The sequence below is a fragment of the Podarcis cretensis genome, assembly GCF_951804945.1.
Source record: "Podarcis cretensis genome assembly, chromosome: 10".
In the NCBI taxonomy this organism is placed as follows: Eukaryota; Metazoa; Chordata; class Lepidosauria; order Squamata; family Lacertidae; genus Podarcis; species Podarcis cretensis.
The window spans coordinates 23,399,643-23,417,245 of NC_137179.1; the positions used below are offsets into that span (position 1 = coordinate 23,399,643).

Genomic DNA, 17,603 nt, shown 5'->3' on the forward strand with positions numbered 1-17,603 from the left:
TTTTATTGAACATGTAGTTATGTAAACTGGGAAACAGAAGCAAAGCAACTACGTATACCACAATTGGCAGTATAGTGGTACCTTGGAAGCTGAACTGAATCTGTTCCGGAACTCCGTTTGACTTCCAAAACATTCAGAAAGCAAGGCACGGCTTCTGATTGGCTACATGAAGCTCCTGCAGCCAATCGGAAGCCACACCGCACGTTCGGGTTCCAAAAGAGCGTTCACAAACTGGAACACTCGCTTCCGGGTTTGCGGCGTTTGGGAGTCAAAATGTCTGAGTGACAAAGTGTTCGGCTTCCAAGGTACGACTGTAGTTGGGGCTGGGTTTGTTTGTTTGTTTTGTTTTGTTTTGTTTTGTTTTGTTTTGTTTTGTTTTGTTTTGTTTTGTTTTGTTTTGTTTATTTGATTGTCCTGTGAAAGGGAAAATCCAAATTAAAGAGGGTGGGGGGAAATGTATTGGCATTTTGATGCCAACGATCCAGCATTCACCTTAAGAATGTTTCAATCTGCAGACATCCTGTGTTTATCATCATCTCATTTTCCCTTAACATTCTAGCCTGATTAACAGCTCTGGAGAAACTCAAAGGCTTGCTCACTATTTTGTGACATTTTCACTGGAATCCTGCACACCACAACCAGCAGGAACCACTATAGCTATCAAGGAGTTTTACAATGAAATCCTATAATGTCTCCTCCTTAAAGTGTTACTTGGAAATTATTATTATCAATAACTATTATTATTATTCCACCACATTTATAAATGAAGTTTATAGAAGGTGAACTTTCATTATTCTTAATTATAATAATGACAATTGCTTAATGAATGGTTTTAAAGTGTGCCTTTAAAGTAGGCTACACCACCTCAATAAAATACAGACATTAAAATCCAAGATTTAAAATAGCAATAAACACACTTAACATTCAAATGCATCAGTAGAGAAGACAGTTCTTAAACACCGTCATAACACCCAAATGCAGAGTGGAATAAATAAATGGGCAAACCACTTAGCACCAGAACCAAAATCTGAGGAGTATAAGAGCAGGTCACAGAAAGTGCCTAAAGCGTTTTGAGATGTTACAGATGAGGCAGCTCAGGTTTTATTTTTTAGCAGAACTCTGCGAATGCAAGTTACACGAGGGAGCATTCCCAGAATTTCCATCTGGCAAAAGGTGAGATGTTGTATTTCCTAGAAAACACCAAAGCACCAGAACACACCCAGCTTTTAAGGAGAGGGAGGGAATAATAATGCTGGCAGCCTTCCTTAAGTAATGTAGGCGTCAAGAAACGAGCAAAAATAAATCTAAGGAAAGAAGGAACTCAGAAACAGCAGATAAAAGAGAAGTGGTAACTGGGGTGATGAGTATATGATATAAACCATCTATCTAGGACACACATTGCTGTGCCTTCCAAGATGGCGTCTTCCTTCAGAGCTAGGATACAGCCCAGTGGTGCCCCTTAAGGTAGGAAACATATGAACCTGGATTATATTGAGTTTATTACATTGATACACTGTTCTCCCTCCAAGGTGACTGAGGCATTGTCCATGGTTCTCTTCCTGCCCCAATGTAACCCTCACAACCGCCTTGTGAGGTAGCTTAGGTGGAGATATAATGTCTGGACCAAGGTCACACAGCAAGCTTCATGGCTGAGTGGGGATTTGAACCCGCTTCCGCCCACTCTCACTGCTCCACTGCAATGGCTTCAGTTTTCTGAGACTGACCATTGGTCGGCCAGGCATAGCGGCTGACTTGCTCTGATTGGCTGTGGCTCTCCAGGGTCTCAAGAGAGAACTTTACTAAGTATCTGCTGACTCTTGAACCTTCCATATGCAATGTTCCCATGCTATGGCCCCTTCTGTTGGGAAGGGGCCACGTCACCCCAAAATTAAAAGTGGTACTCAGGGGAAGAGTTCTCTGGGTCAAAGGTCAATCTAGGTAGGGGTGGTCCAGGAGGGTCTATGAGTGGAGCTCAGAGCAGATGCTATCTGTTCATACCAGAGATGGGGAATCTTTGGTGAAGCTGGTGATCCACAGCTTGCATCATCTGACTATTGGGCTCTGCTGCCTTGGGCTGATGGGAGTTGGCATCCAAAAACAGCCTTTAGGAGAAGTGACATAGCTCCACGGAAGAGCATCCGCTTTGCACACAGAAGGTCCCAGGGTAAAATCTGTGAATCTCCAGGAAAGGCCGGGAAAGACCCCCATCTGAAATCCTGAGAGCAAGTATAGACCAGTGTTTCCCAAATTTGGGTCTCCAGCTGTTTTTGGACTACAACTCCCATCACCCCTAGCTAACAGGTCAGGGATTATGGGAACTGTAGTCCAAAAACAGCTGGAGACTCAAGTTTGGGAACTCCTGGGGTGCCAGATTAGATGGCCCAGTGGTCTGATTGAGTATATGGCAACTTCCTTCCTAACCTTGCCTTTCTGATCCGAAAACAGAAACAAAAGAAGAAACCCAGACAGGCCTTTATAGCTTTAAAAACTAACCATAGGAAAAGAACACAATGCATCTTGTCTTCTGTCCAGCGCTGTGACTGGGTGAACAGAGAAAAGGGCTGTTTCCTTTGGTGAATGAGCAGCACCAGCATGTAGATTTTGAACCATGTGCACCTTGATTATTCCCATAATATCAACTTAGTTTGCATAACCAAAGATATAGTGCCATCCAGTTATGTGGCTTTGTAGAATTTGGCTAAGGCAAAGTAAGCCTTTGGCTGTTGTTGTTGGCTAAGTGCGACATGGCTATTTCCCTGAGACTCGTACAAAATTGCAGGGTTGGCGGTTCCAAGGACTGTCTGTAACTTTTCAGAAAAGATATACCAATTTAAAAGAGAGATACCGTATTTTTTGCTCCATAAGACACACTTTTTTCTTCCTAAAAAGTAAGGGGAAATGTCTGTGCATCTTATGGTGCGAATGTGTGGTCCCTGGAGCCAAATTGCCTAGGGGCAAAAAGCAGATCATGCTCTTTTTTTCTTTTCTTTTTTCTTTTTCTTTTTTTTGAAAGAGGGAAGTGAGTGTTGAAACAAAGCTGCTGATCGTTTGCGGGGAGAGAGATAAGGGACTCTAGAGATAAAGGAGGTTGCCTGGGAGGGGGGAGGTAAAGATAGCAAACTTGCAAAGGGGGGAAAACAGGAAGACTAAAGCAATAAGGAGAGAAATTAGAAGAAAAGGAGGAGCAAAAAACTGCTCCAGCTAAGGATAAGACACTAAGGCAAACAAGAGGGAAGGGAGTGGTGGGATCGGAAGAGAGATAAGGGACGCTAGTGGAGGCTGCCTGGGAGAGGGAGGTAAAAGCCCATGGATCCTCAGGATTTTTACATTGAGTCACCCCAAATTCACCATCAGATCACATAGCATGTCCATGGCTACAGCCTGCACCAAAAAAATCACGCATCCACTGTTTCCTGGGGCTGCAATGGTGCAAAAATGTGGTTACAAAGCACAGATCCACATGGATCCTCAGGATTTTTGCACTGGGTCACCCCAAATTCACCATCAGATCCTCCTCCAAAAACTGGGTGCGTCTTATGGAGCAAAAAATACGGTATGCTGATTTAAACTCCAACCCCATCACATGCAGCCTTCCTTTTGAAGGTCTGCAGGTTACTGCTGCAAAACCCAGTCTTCTAGAGAGAAAATTAAGGGGGAAAGGACACTCCTTGTTTTGTACTTCAAAGACTTGCTGACAGCTTGGAGGTACAGAGCACTCTAAATCTGAAACCTTTTGGAGCCTGTATGTGTCCAAATTGATTAAAAGCAAACAAAAACTGGAAATATTTCTGGATGTCATTTTTCTATTGTTTTCTATAACTGAGTGGCAGACCATCTGCTTTGTACGCAGGAGGTTCCCACTTCAAACCTCAGCACCTCCCGGTAGGGCTGGGAGAGACTCGCATCATCTGAAGCCCTGGAGAGCTGCTGTCTGTCAAAGTGCACTGTCAGTTTTGCACAGTCAGTTTTGGGTTTGGGAAACCCATTCCTTCATTAGCAGGCAATATTGAGCTAGATGGAGCAAAGGCCTGATTTGGTGTTAGGCAACTTCCTAGTTTCCTATGCTTGTTTGGATCCAGTAGCTCTCTTCCTAAGTTTTCGTGCCAAAACTGTGGCAGCTCTACCATGTCGCAATTGTACATGGAAAGGGTCGTTCCGTCCTGCTTAAGGACAGAACAACTAATGTGCCAAGGGCAAGGGAATGCGCACACGTGACAATGACACCAATTATGTGTTGTACACATGGGTTTAATTGTTTGGTTACTTAATGGCAACAATTAGCTATTTTAAAATTGACCATTTTAAGCTGTGGATCTGAAGGTTTTGGCGTTCTCTGGGAAACATTATCTTAAAATTGTGACTCCTTAAATAGAAGGGAAACTGTGATTTTGCAACATTTTCCCACTCTATAATGCTGTTCTTTCCAACCACACAGTTTATAGCTTATTACCAACATTTCTTTCATGAAAGAAGTTGCCTTTGCCTTTTTTATTCTTCTAATACCCCACCTGAAGCCATAAGCCTTTGACTTTGAGGCCTAACAGCTGGGGCTGATTAGCACAAAATGATGCCCAGATCCCCCAAAACCTCCTGCGATTCCAAGTTAGACTTTCATCTCCCTTCATTTCTTACAGTTATAAGTGCTTTGATCTCCTTCCTGAGCAAATGCCAGAGGACTGGTGGGTTTTGTTTTGTTTTGTTTTGTTTTGTTAGCAGTTCTGTGAGTATATCTGGTGAAGTAGGGTGGAAATGTGGACAAAAGAAAATGCCCAACCCTTGGAATGGGTGCATCTTTTCACATGATGGGGAGGAAGTGAAGGCAAGAGAGAGTCTCCAAGAATCTGTTGTTGGATACTTTCCAGCATTTGTTTTGAAAGTGCAAACTTTAAAATACATGGAACACAAGAAATACAGAAGCAATAAAGCGGTATATACAGCAAATGAATTGGCCAGTTATAATAAGCCCCTTCCAGTAGAGATGGGTGAATATGGCAATTTCAGTTTCTCAGTTTTACATTCTTAAATTTGGTTTCCACATTTCCACATCAGTTTCGGGTTTTTTAAGCCATTGGTATTTTAGTGCAAATTTCTCCTAACATATATATGTTTGTATGCAATTGCAGAAGAGGAGGAGGAGAAGGAGGAGGAGTTTGGATTTGATATCCCGCTTTATCACTTCAAATATGGCAAATTTCCTCCCCCCCCCCTTTTGAAAATATTGAGTATCTCAGTCTTCAATACCACATTGCAAATCTCATTAAAAACAGTTGCATGGTCTTTGAACCTGAGCGAGACAGGAATTTTAATTTCAGAAATAAGTTTTTGCCATATGCAGTTGTGCCAAAGACCACAATTCACTTGCCAGGGAGAACTCCTGCAGATACAACATAGCTAGGGGCTAAACTATGGATTGCACACTTTCATCCGACCTCCCAGTTCTGAACCAGAATTCTAGCCCCGCCCCCTGCCCCCAAAAAACCAACAACCTGTGCTTAGTTGGCTTGACTGATAACCGTACTGAAATTAACCTCTGTTAGGGACATCCTCTTAAAAATCTGAATTTTCAACTATTCCATGAAGATTAGTTCTCAAAAAAGAAGTCTATTTTCACAGCCAGGTCTTAATTCTGTGTATTTGGAATTAAGTCCCATTGATTTCACCCAGATTTACCTCCTAAGCAAGCATGCTTCAAACTGAGTCTTAAATTGTAAGGTATGAAAATGCAATGGTGGAATCACAGTGGGGAACACATAGGAATTGAGTCCTGAAGCATCTCTTGCAAAGGTGGAACAAATGCAAGCATGTCTGGTTCCCTCTGAGCCAAACAGAGCTGCCTTTATTAGGAGACCTTACGATTAAGCCTTGCTCCCTTGCAATGTCAATCACAGCCATGAAAATGGGATCAATGTCTTCTAAGTCAGGGGTCACCAACATGGTGCTCAGGGGTGCATATGTACCAGCAGGAGCCTTCCCTGGTACCCGCAGGGTTCCCTTCCCCCTGCTGAAATTAGATTAAGCATCCTCTTGTAGCCAATAGACTAGGTTGTGGTGCATGCTTGGATGTAGTTTGGAGGTGGGTGTATATGTGGTGTCCATGACCATTTTTCCAGTTTGCAGATGTACCCATGAGCCCAAAAAGGTTGGTGACCACCCGCCTTCCAAGTGGTGTAAATGTAATGTGATTCATATGTCCAATACCATTCATATGTCCAAATAGGTCTCTAAACGAGATAGATAATTGTAAGATATACATCCAAATGTAGAAAGGGCAGTAAGATCTTCAGACCACTGAGGAAAGGGTGGTGGTGCTTGTTCTTCCAACCTGGAAAATTAAGGTTGCATTTGCATTGCTGTTTACTGTGGCTCTAGCACACTCCCCTCCCTCAGCCACAGATTTTTAAACAAAATCCTCCAACATTCAAAAGTTGCAGAAAGTAGAAATGGGTTCAATACTATGAAGACATTCCTAAATGCCATACTTGGTGCTTGTTTAAACAAATAGTTCTAAGGTAGATGGGGGGAAATCAATTTTAGCTTTTGAAGAGGTGGGTAGATAAACATCTGTCAAGAATGATTAATCTATAATAATAAAGTCCTCCTCAGTTCAGGGGACTGGTTTAGACTACTCTAAGATCTTTCCCAGGTTCCAGTGCTTTGATTCTATTATTCCTGTTTGTATGCAAAAAAGCAGGCTTAACTTTCCATTAGGCATTCTTGTGTGACATTTCCAGCATAAGGAGGACAAGAAACATTCTTCAAAACAGTTCCCTTTCCTCCGATTTCACATCTTGGTCTCTTCTTTTCCCAATAATGATGGCTAGAAGAAAAATTCCCCTTCTCGAACTCGGGTTCCTAATGTAAACCACTACCCAACCAATCCTTGGTCAAGGTGACCGATCAATATCTAATGGCACACATTTTTGTTACTTTCAGATTGGAACTGTGTTTATTGCAGTGTGATCTACATGTGGCAAGCAAATGGAAAATCTGATTGGTCCAGAACCAGGCAGCAAGAATGCGAGTGCTAGCTTACCCATGGGTGAGCATATTATACCCAGTTTGCAACAGCTGCATTGACTGCAAGTTCATTTCTGTGCAAGCATTCAAAAGTGTTGGTGATCCCATTTAAATAGTCAGGATACTCAAGGGACCACCTATACCCATCTGTACCCACCTGAGCCTTAAAATTTGCAACAAACGGCCCATAATTTGGTGAGAGCTATTGGGTTAGTGAGTTCCAGGGCCTTCTCCTTGGTGGCTCCTCATCTGTGTCCGTTCCAAATATATATGTATCTCTGGAATATATGTATCTCTTAGTTGGCTTTCAGAAGAGCCCTAAATACTTTGTTTCATTCTAGTCGGCTTATGTTTTAATAATAGTTTTCTCTACTGCCGTTATATTAATGCGACTTAATGTTGCTGTTGGTTTTGCTTTATGGTTTCAAAAGCTAACTAAATAACAAAATAAATAAAATCTTTGTTTCACTGGTTGCTTTTTGTGCCACCTTTGGAGGCTACAAAGCCTAGAAGATGGAATAAACAAAAATATATTCAATCCCAATAAAAGTAAGTGAAGCTGCCTGCAGTGGGGGCTGGGGCCCATTAGGGCTGGGAGGTGGAAGGAACAGAAGTCCAGAGCAGATGGAGTCAAGAATCAATGACGGGCACGGCCAACTTACTCTAGTTTTGTCCCTATCCACAGCAGCAATGCAGAGATTAAGGCAGAAGAAACTGACAGCCAGGGCCCACCCCCCTGGACTGGGTGTAAGCAATAATAAGGCAAGGCAAGGGAGGGTTGGCCAAGGTTGGTGGGGCAGCACCCCATTTGCCCTAATGAACTGCCACCCACGGCCCATCTCCTCCCCACAATATCTGCTGTGAAGACTCCTCTTTGTGTCTCGACAGTGCCTGAGGCAGGACTGGCTGGGCCGTGGGAAAGGACCTTCTCTCTGTGGCTAGGCCTTGCCTCCCAGAGACCACCACAGAAATTTCTATTGCGCCCACATTCTTTAAGGCCACTCCCTTTTTTTAAGATAAGGGCAGCAGACAAATGCCTAAAATTGTTGTTGGCTGTTTGAATTTTATTAGTCCCCACCCTGCCTCCTCCAAAAAACCTTGCTGTAATCCACTCTAGACACTGCAAACAGAGGCATGCCTAGGGGTTGGTGAAACCAGTTCCTGCCAGGGGCACAAACCCAGGGTTTTGTTTTTGCAAAAATCGCCTATTACACTATGAGGGGTATGAAGTATATGTGTGGGGCAACAAAGCCACCACTGTTGTGGCAAGATAAAATGTCGGAGAGGTTTCCCAATCTTCCCACACAAATGCATGCATTATTTTATGTTTTTTGCTCTTCATTCTTAACCTGGGCACTTCAAGTACAGTGGTACCTCGGGTTAAGTGCTTAATTCATTCCGGAGGTCCATTCTTAACCTGAAACTGTTCTTAACCTGAAGCACCACTTTAGCTAATGGGGCCTCCTGCTGCCACCGCACTGCCCGAGCACGATTTCTGTTCTCATCCTGAAGCAAAGTTCTTAACCTGAGGTACTATTTCTGGGTTAGCGGAGTCTGTAACCTGAAGCATCTGTAACCTGAAGCATATGTAACCCGAGGCACCACTGTACTTGGGACACATAAAATGTAGTAATTTCTAATATGGCTATTGTGGCAAAGTAATTGTTTCGGGTGGAGCGGCAATACAGCTCCTTGCCGAGGGCGCAAGGGGCCCTAATGATGCATCTATTTAAAGCAGAGGTAGGGTGGGATGGAAATATTTATTACTGATAATAATAATGGAGGAACAAGTGAACTTGATCTGAAGACACACCCACACACCCTTTTAAAGCTGCCAACCTTCCACCTTCTCATAACAGTTGTGGTTGGTATCTCTTGGGGAAGGTCAGGACTCCTATGTAGGAACTGGAGCCAAAGGCAGGCACAGCCTCCGCTTCGAGTTTTATCCCGATAACCTCCCTCACAAGTTCATGTTCTTATATAGCTACGTTGTTTTATACTGTCTGGTTGTCCTACAATCACATTATAAAGCAGTTGTTGTTCTATGTTATAAATCAAGAATGGCTAGGAGTTGCTTCTTTTTGTTTTCCAATGTAGTTCTTACCAATAGAAAAAATCAGTGGAATGCAAAAATAAAAATAAAAAATCTCAAAGTGTGGCCCAGAGAAAAAAAAGTTTGAGAACCATGGCTGTAGGTGGAGTGTTTCCCGCTGAGGTTGGGTGAGTGGTAACCCAGCTAGGATCACCCCCCTGCCCCATGTCCCCCAGTTCAGCTTCCAAGATATGTATTCCAATGACCTTTTTGCCTTTGGTCTTACTTACTGAGCCATTGTTTCAGAACACACACGTTATTGCTGGCATAGAGGACAGTGATTTTTCACTCGGAGTATCCCTGGTTCATATATAAGGATTAGGCATTTAAATTGGCCTTACCCTGCCACTGCCCCCAGGCTTTTAGTCTGAAGCTCAATATTGTGGGTACCCCCCCCACTTTGGTCTTGCCTGTTTTGCCAAGAGATTGTGATAAAGGTAAAGGTAAAGGTACCCCTGCCCATACGGGCCAGTCTTGACAGACTCTGGGGTTGTGCGCCCATCTCACTTAAGAGGCCAGGGGTCAGCGCTGTCCGGAGACACTTCCGGGTCACGTGGCCAGCGTGACATCGCTGCTCTGGCGAGCCAGAGTCGCACACGGAAACGCCGTTTACCTTCCCGCTGGTAAGCGGTCCCTATTTATCTACTTGCACCCAGAGGTGCTTTCGAACTGCTAGGTTGGCAGGCGCTGGGACCGAGCAGCGGGAGCGCACCCCGCCGCAGGGATTCGAACCGCCGACCTTTCGATCGGCAAGTCCTAGGCGCTGAGGCTTTAACCCACAGCGCCACCTGCGTCCCTGTAGAGATTGTGATAGGTTATAATAAAATGAATTTCAATAGGGGCAAATGTAAGGTTCTTTACTTAGGCAGGAAGAACCAGATGCACATTTAAGATGGGGAACACCTGGCTTACTAGTAGGACATATGAAAAGGATCTAGGGGTCTTAGTGGATCACAAGCTCAACATGAGTCGAGAGTGTGATGCAGCAGCAAAAAAAGCGAATGCTATTCTAGGCTGCATCAACAGAAGTATAGTGTCCAGATCAAGGGATGTCATAGTACCACTCTATTCTGTCTTAGTCAGACCATACCTGGAGTACTGTGTTTGGTTCTGGGCACCACAATTTAAGAAGGATGTTGACAAGCTGGAACATGTGCAGAGGAGGGCAACCAAGATGATCAAGGGCCTGGAAACCAAGCCTTATGGTGAGCACTTGAAGGAGCTGGGTATGTATAACCTGGAAAAGTGGAGACTAAGAGGAGCTATCATAGCCATCTTCAAAAATCTCAAGGGCTGTCATATGGAAGAGGGAACAAGCTTGTAGGACTCGAACCAATGGCTTCAAGTTACAAGAAAAGAGATTCTCAATATCAGGAACAACTTTCTGACAGGAAGAGCTGTTCAACAGTGGAATGGTCTCCCTCGGGAGATTGTGGATTCCCTTCCTTGGAGGTTTCAAGCAGAGGTTGGATGGTCATCTCTCATGGATGCTTTAGCTGAGATTCCTGCATTGCAGGGAGTTGAGTTAGAAGACCCTGGGTGTCCCTTCCAACTCTACAATTCTATGATTTTATATATAAACAAGAAATGCAAGTTGATGGGGTAACTTGCTGATTCACACCATTACAGAAATAGAGCTACAATGGTCTGCAAGTTTAACTTGCCCACAGACCCCAAGAACAGATTATTTATGACGTTGTCAGAGCTGCCTCCAGGTCCCAGCTCACAGAGGACCAACGCTAGGCTGTAGTTATGTACAAAAGTCTTTATTGAGGTTCAGTTTCCATTTTAAAGCCGCAGCGCGCAGCTCTACGTCTCGAGCTTAGACCGGCGAAGTCCCGTCTGAGTCTCCGCCCCTTCCACACCAGTTTAAGACTCTCGCCTTGCTCCACCTCTTCCTAAGTTCCTTTCTCCTCTGGGCCCTCCTGCCCGCTAGGGTTTCATCCTTTCTGGACTCCTCTGACGCTGACCCTGATGATTCTTCCCCCTCCTTCCGGTGGGCTTTAGGACCTGGTTCCCTATCCGGGCTACCTTCTGTGCCGCTCGCCTGTACATTTGAACTTGGCGCGCGCGCCCAGCCTGCAACTTTCCTCTTGACCGTTCCCTCGCTCTCCGATGGAGGCGTGGCCAACCCTGACTCCTCTTCTCTCGCTGGTGGTGAATATGTGGGCTCTGATACCTGGGACTCCTCCCCCCCACTACGCTCTGGTGGGGAAGCTGGTCCTGATTTCCAACTGCTGCTCTGGGAGTCCCCACTGGCCCCTTGTTTCTGGGGTGTCCCCCTTGGGTCCCCCCTTGCCCTGCCCATCGGCGCCCCCTTCTGTGAATCTTCCGAATCGCTGGAGAGGCTCACGGAATCTATTGGGCTGCTGTCATCCTCTCCTACGCTGCCCTCGGATTGCTCCCCCTCGCTCTCCATCTCCTCTCCTCCCTGCGCTCCCGCTGAGTCCCTGACAGACGTGTTTACTGCAAACACTGAACAACTGATAAGGGTAGCCAGCGGTATGGAAAACATGTCCTATGAAGATCAAGTGAAGGAACTGGCTATGTTTAGCCTGAGAAAGCAGGCACAGGGAGAGGGGTGGCTTGGGGAGACTTTTGAGGGCCAGATAGAGAGGCCCAGGGGGCCATGTTTGGCCCCAGGGCCAGAGTTTCCCCACCACTGATGTAGTACCACCAGAGTGCATAATATCTTAGGAAAATGCTGCTGGGCAAGCCCCAGGGCCAAGGAGCTTCGCGGTCCAAACTGCAACATGAAAAGTCACAAGGGAAAGGGTTTGCATGGGGAGAATATGCATTCATTTCAGGCACATGAAGGGGCAGCATCTCCTGTCCAGGTGGTGCTAGACTCCAGTTCCCATCATCCCTGACTGTTGGCCATGCTGATGGGATTTGGAGTCCAACAACCTCTGGAGCGTGCCCAGTTTGGGGAGGGGGGAGCTGCGCAACATTACTGGGACAAAATATCATGCAAAACATGGCATCACCCAAATGTTCTGCAAACCTGAAGCATTTTTGAAGACTCCCTTTCATATACAGTGGTGCCTCGCAAGACGAAATTAATCCGTTCCGTGAGGCTCTTTGTATAGCGGTTTTTTCGTCTTGCGAAGCAAGCCCATTGACAGCTTAGCCGATTAGCGCTATTAGCAGTTTAGCGGCTTTTAGCGGATCAGCTGATAAGCGGCTTATCAGCGGATCAGCTGATAAGTGGCTTAGGGCTTAGGAAAAGGGGGGGAGGGGAAAAACCCTGCAGGAACTCGCAAGACATTTTCGTCTTGCGAAGCAAGCCCATAGGGAAATTTGTTTTGCGAAGCGCCTCCAAAACGGAAAACCCTTTCGTCTAGCGGGTTTTCCATCTTGCGAGGCGTTTGTCTTGCAGGGCACCACTGTATTTTTTTTTAAAGAGTCTCCCGAAAATAGAAAACGAGAATAATAGTCAAACAGATGTTGGTTTGTCATTATCCACAGGAAGGTTTTAATGCATAAAGTAGGAGAGCATTCAGAAAATTAGTAGCCGAGAGTAGTACAGACTATCCTATCCACTCTCCTCCCTCGCCCTCCCGCCACAGTATGGCCCACCTAAAGCAAACATGGGCTGGAAGAATCAGCTTGTGAGCATCAGGTATGCTTTGGTAGATATTAAGGCTGTCCAAAGATGAAGATAAATTCTAATGCCCAGTGCACCACATCAAGGGGCACACGCAGATGCCTTGGCGTCTTCCGACAGTTGGTTTTGGCATTCAGTTTGAGGAGCCCCAGCAATTGGGGTGATGGAATCTGGGCTTTTGTTCCAGGGGCATTCCTTTGAATGCATCAGAGCCAGCTGCGAGAGGCTCCGGCACATTTCTTCATCTTTTATATTTGTTCAGTGCAGCAAGATTGGCAGGCAGCAAACCTTAGAAAGCACTTCTAGGGCTAGCGAGTCTCACAATCCCATTCGGTTCCCACCGAGTTCACTTTGTGACCTCGGGTGAGCGGGGGCGTCCTTGGGCTGGCGTGCCAATCGAGGCAATTTCCACACCTATTTCTCTTACCAATGGACTTCTCAGCCATCCTTATTCACTTATCTTTCTCACATTTACCACTTAAAGAGTTTTAAACTATGTAGCTGTTTATAAATGCTTTTTTGGAGGGGGGGATGACAAAGAAATAAATACATTTTGTAGGGATTATCTACATCGTTCTCCCCCTCTCCATTTTTATCTTCACAACAACCCTGTCATCAAATTCAGCATGGGTAGTCAAGGGATAAGAAAAGTACCGGACTGTACTAAGAGAGATGAGCTGGCCTTAAAAAATATTAAAAAATAAAAAGTTTTTAACCATGCAGAACTGAATCACCTTATTGTCTGGACACGTAGAAGCCCTTCATCTGACAAAGCTCCTTCTCTCAAGTTGTATTGCACATGCATGATGGAACACCAGCCGGCAAACAAAAGGATTCCCTTTCCCTCCTTTGGAGAAAAATTCCAAGGCTGAACAAACATGTGCCGCCTGATCCTTCATATATTTACTCAGAATTAAGCTTTGCTTCTTGCCATGGGACTTGCTTTCATGCATATTTGGAATTTATTTAGCTATTTGGAAGAGTTAGACCCCCACCTTGCAATCAAATCATTGTCAAGGCTGCGATAATATGCACATCAGCAGGCCTCTGGCTTTGTTCCTCCAGATGTTGGTGAACTGCAAGTCAGCATAGCCAGTGGCCAGGGATGTGGGGAAGTTGTACTCCAGCTCTTGGAGGGAACCATATTGGCTCCCCTTGCAATCAGGGGCTGGGTTCAAGACATTCTGGCACCCGAGGCGGAAAACAAAATGGCGCCCCCCCCTTCCCACCAGGGAAGAAAGGGTGAGTGAAGATCTACATCAGGAATGGCTGGCTGGGTGGAAGAAAGATCTACACCGGGATCGGCTGTCCCTGTGGATCCTTGCTGCCTGAGCTGGTCATCTCACCTTGCCTTGGGCCTGAATGCAGGCTTCCTTTTGATTCTGGAGTCCTAGGACAGGCATCCCCAACCTGCGGCCCTCCAGATGTTTTGGACTACAATTCCCATCATCCCTGACCACTGGTCCTGTTAGCTAGGGATCTTGGGAGTTGTAGGCCAAAACATCTGGAGGGCCACAGGTTGGGGATGCCTGTCCTAGGACATCTAGCAGTAGAAACAGAGCGTTCCTTCCTCATTTCATTGATATACTTCATTACATTTCTGTGCCCCCCTTTTCTGCAAGAAGCTCAAGGGTGGCATACATGGTTCTTCTCCTCCTCCCCATTCTATGCAGGTAGGCTCGGCTGAAAGACTAAGTGGCCCAGGGTCAGCTGCATATTCCTGCATTACAGGGGGGTTGGACCAGGTGGTCCTGGGGGTCCCTTCCAACTCTGCAATTCTATGATTCTTTGAATTGCCTCGACATGCAGAAAAAACTGGTCCACCAGGACCATCAGCAATGTTCAAGTGGTCCATGGTAGGACTGGGAGGGAGGTTGCATTGGAGGGAAGTATTGGGAACTACTGGTCTACGCTGGCTGGCAGGGGCTCTCTGGGGTTCAGGCAACCTCCCTCCCAGTCCTACCTGGAGACACCAGGAATTGAACCTGCGACCTTCTGCATACATAGCAACTGCTCTTGCATTGCCCTTCCCTTAAATAAGTCTGCAAGGAAAACCAGGTGGGGACTTTCGAGGGAGTGCAGATCAGTCCCGGTAAATGGGGGCAGGTGGGGGGGGAGCTCCTGGGCTCAGCCCCTACTTATACGCACCCTGCTCTGTAATTCTGTGTGTGTGTGTGTGTGTGTGTGTGTGTGTGTGTGTGTGTGTGTGTGTGTTGTATCTGGCTCCAATGTATAGCTCTTGAGTTTCAAGTTTTTATCAGGCTAAAATCTGCCTACCCCTGATCTACAGCAGGAGTGAATAGGTGGGATTTGTTGGGAGGCAAGAATACAAGGAGAATTGATGCTTTTGAATTATGGTGCTGGAGGAGACTCTTGAGAGTCCCATGGACTGCAAGAAGATCAAACGCATCCATTCTTAAGGAAATTAGCCCTGAGTGCTCACTGGAAGGACAGATTGTGAACCTGAAGCTCCAATACTTTGGCCACCTCATGAGAAGAGAAGACTCCCTGGAAAAGACCCTGATGTTGGGAAAGATGGAGGGCACAAGGAGAAGGGGACGGCAGAGGACGAGATGGTGGGACAGTGTTCTCGAAGCTACAAACATGAGTCTGACCAAACCGCGGGAGGCAGTGGAAGACAGGAGTGCCTGGCGTGCCCTGGTCCATGGAGTCACGAAGAGTCGGACACGACTAAACGACTAAACAACAACAACAAGAAGAATACAAGGAGAGCCCCTGGATCAGGCCAGTGGCCCATCTAGTCCATCATCCTGTCCTCTCACAGTGACCACCCAGATGCCTGTGGGAAGCTTGCAAGCAGGACCACAGCACTAGCAGAAAAGGGGGGGGGAATCACTCTCCCCTTCTGTGGTTTCCAAGAATCGGAATGGTATGCATCCAACAATGGAAGCAGAATGTAGCCATCAGAGGTTAGCAGTGGCCACAGAGTGTTTCTTCCCCATAGATTTGCCCCCTCTTTTTAAAAACCATGTAAGTGTGTGTGATTGCTAGCAGAGTCCTGCTAGAAACACCTAAGAGAGGCTGCTGAGAGCTATTCCACCCCCAGTCTTTTGTGTGAGCTCTGTTTAGTTCTGGCGATGGAAACAAAGCCCTGAGCTCAGCATGGGCTGGGGGGGGGGTGCCCAGGGCTTTCGTGCTAACTGTATGTATGTCTTTCGCCCCAAGCTCTGACTGCTGGATCTTGGGGTCCCAGTAAGAGACAGAGTCGATCCTACAAGTCTAAAGCCATCTTTAGCCCTGCTCTGCCATCTATTAGTGCAATGGATCCAACCAACATTGAGCCCTTATCCATCGCCCTGATTTATGTAGGTGAGAGATGAGTACTTTCCTTAACTCACAATTCTTTATCAACGACACTTGAGCAGAGCGCGACTCTATAAACGGGCTTACAGCTAAATCTCTTGCACATTTAAACTCAGAAGAAAAGTCCCACTATCAGCGTCCAATGCTAGGCAGGTTTACTCAGAAGTAAACCCCACTGGGTGACATCTTTCTAAATCACACTCGCTGAAATCACTGGGTTTAGAATCTAGGACTAATTTCTTTCAGTGGGAGTGTGGCCAAGTTAGATATCACGCACAAAGCTTTCACTGGGGTTTATTCCCAGGTAAGTGAGCATTTAGCATTGCTGCCTCAGGGTGCTTAACCCTCAAGTCTGCATGTGTAAGAATGTAGCCTTAAGAGTCACTTGAATTACATCAGAGTCAACAACAAGCACCCACAACCAAGTTTAAATACACATGATTTGTTTGATTTGTGCTGAATGAATTTTGCAAAAGAGGCCCCAGAGATTGGCTTAAAGGCTGATCACATCTCTGCAAGATAAATTTTAACGAGTTCAGGGGGGTTGGAAGCATGCAGGGGGTTGAAATGCGAGGGGAGAACGTAAAGTCCAAACAAGTTTCAAAAGCTAAGAAGCTGGGGAGACAGTGACGCTTTCTTTCAAAAAAGAGAACCTTAACAATGAACCGCTGTGGTGAGTTCATATCCATGCGAGGGGGAGAAAAGTAATTAATGCTCTTACCGTTTTAGGGTTGGAGTACGTCCCAAGTCCAATTACAGGGATGCTGTTCCCATCACTCAGCATCAGACGGTGGTTTTTGGCGGTGAGATTAGTCGTCATGATCTAAAATAAAAACTTCGATTTTTAATTTTTTAAATTTTTTTTTTATTAAAGAGACCACCAAGAATTCGGATGCACGAGACTCTTCGGAGGGAATCCTGCCTTTTGTGTGCTTCGGGGTGCTTTGGGCTGCAGCCCAGTCCTAGCGGCAGAGGGCGCAAGAGAGCAGCGAAGAGAGCCGGCCACCATCTGCTGCTCGACCTGCACTGGGGCCCGCGATCAACTCGCCATCTGTTAAATACGAGCCGGCGACGCGCGGGCTGCGGGATTTTGTGGGAGGAAGGCCTTGGCAGCTGCTCTCCGGGGGATCTGGATCCCCGAGCTGTTGGAAAGGGCTTCTGGCTGGCTGGTTGGTTGGATCTGAACTGGAGATCCTTTGCTCCAGGGTCCCCCCCCCCCCGTGCGCAATCGAAACGGTGGCGGCGGAGTGGGGTGAGGAGGGTGCCCCATGGCAAACCCAGGAAACACAAAGCAACCTTTGTACCGCTGCCCTGCGGCTCTTTGCAAGCTCTTATTGCCCCGCGTCATTGCTTTACAAGGCAACCCTAAGCGCTCGGGGGAGATCAAGCCCTAAGTGCAAGGAGAAAGGCTTCTTGGGACGCGTTCACACGTGACGCTGAGGAATCCTTGTTGGGGGCTCTGAGCCCTCACCTAAACGCCAGCAGCCGGGCGGCCTGTTGCAAAGCGGATCGGGGCTCCTCTGCCTTTCCTGCACGGGCATAGGAGAGGAAAGGGGGCCAGCT

At 46.4% G+C, this 17,603-nt stretch overlaps 1 protein-coding gene across 1 annotated transcript in view; it reads right to left on the reverse strand.

Moving 5' to 3' along the window:
• The window catches only part of AKR1D1 (aldo-keto reductase family 1 member D1), a 35,592-nt gene extending 18,306 nt beyond the window's left edge, over nt 1-17,286 (reverse strand). Inside the window, exon 1 of the mRNA XM_079992983.1 lies at nt 16,762-17,286. Coding sequence (XP_079849109.1) covers nt 16,762-16,860 — 99 coding nt within the window. The 5' untranslated portion in view covers nt 16,861-17,286. The remainder of the gene's footprint in view (nt 1-16,761) is intronic.
• Nucleotides 17,287-17,603: the final 317 nt, after the last annotated feature.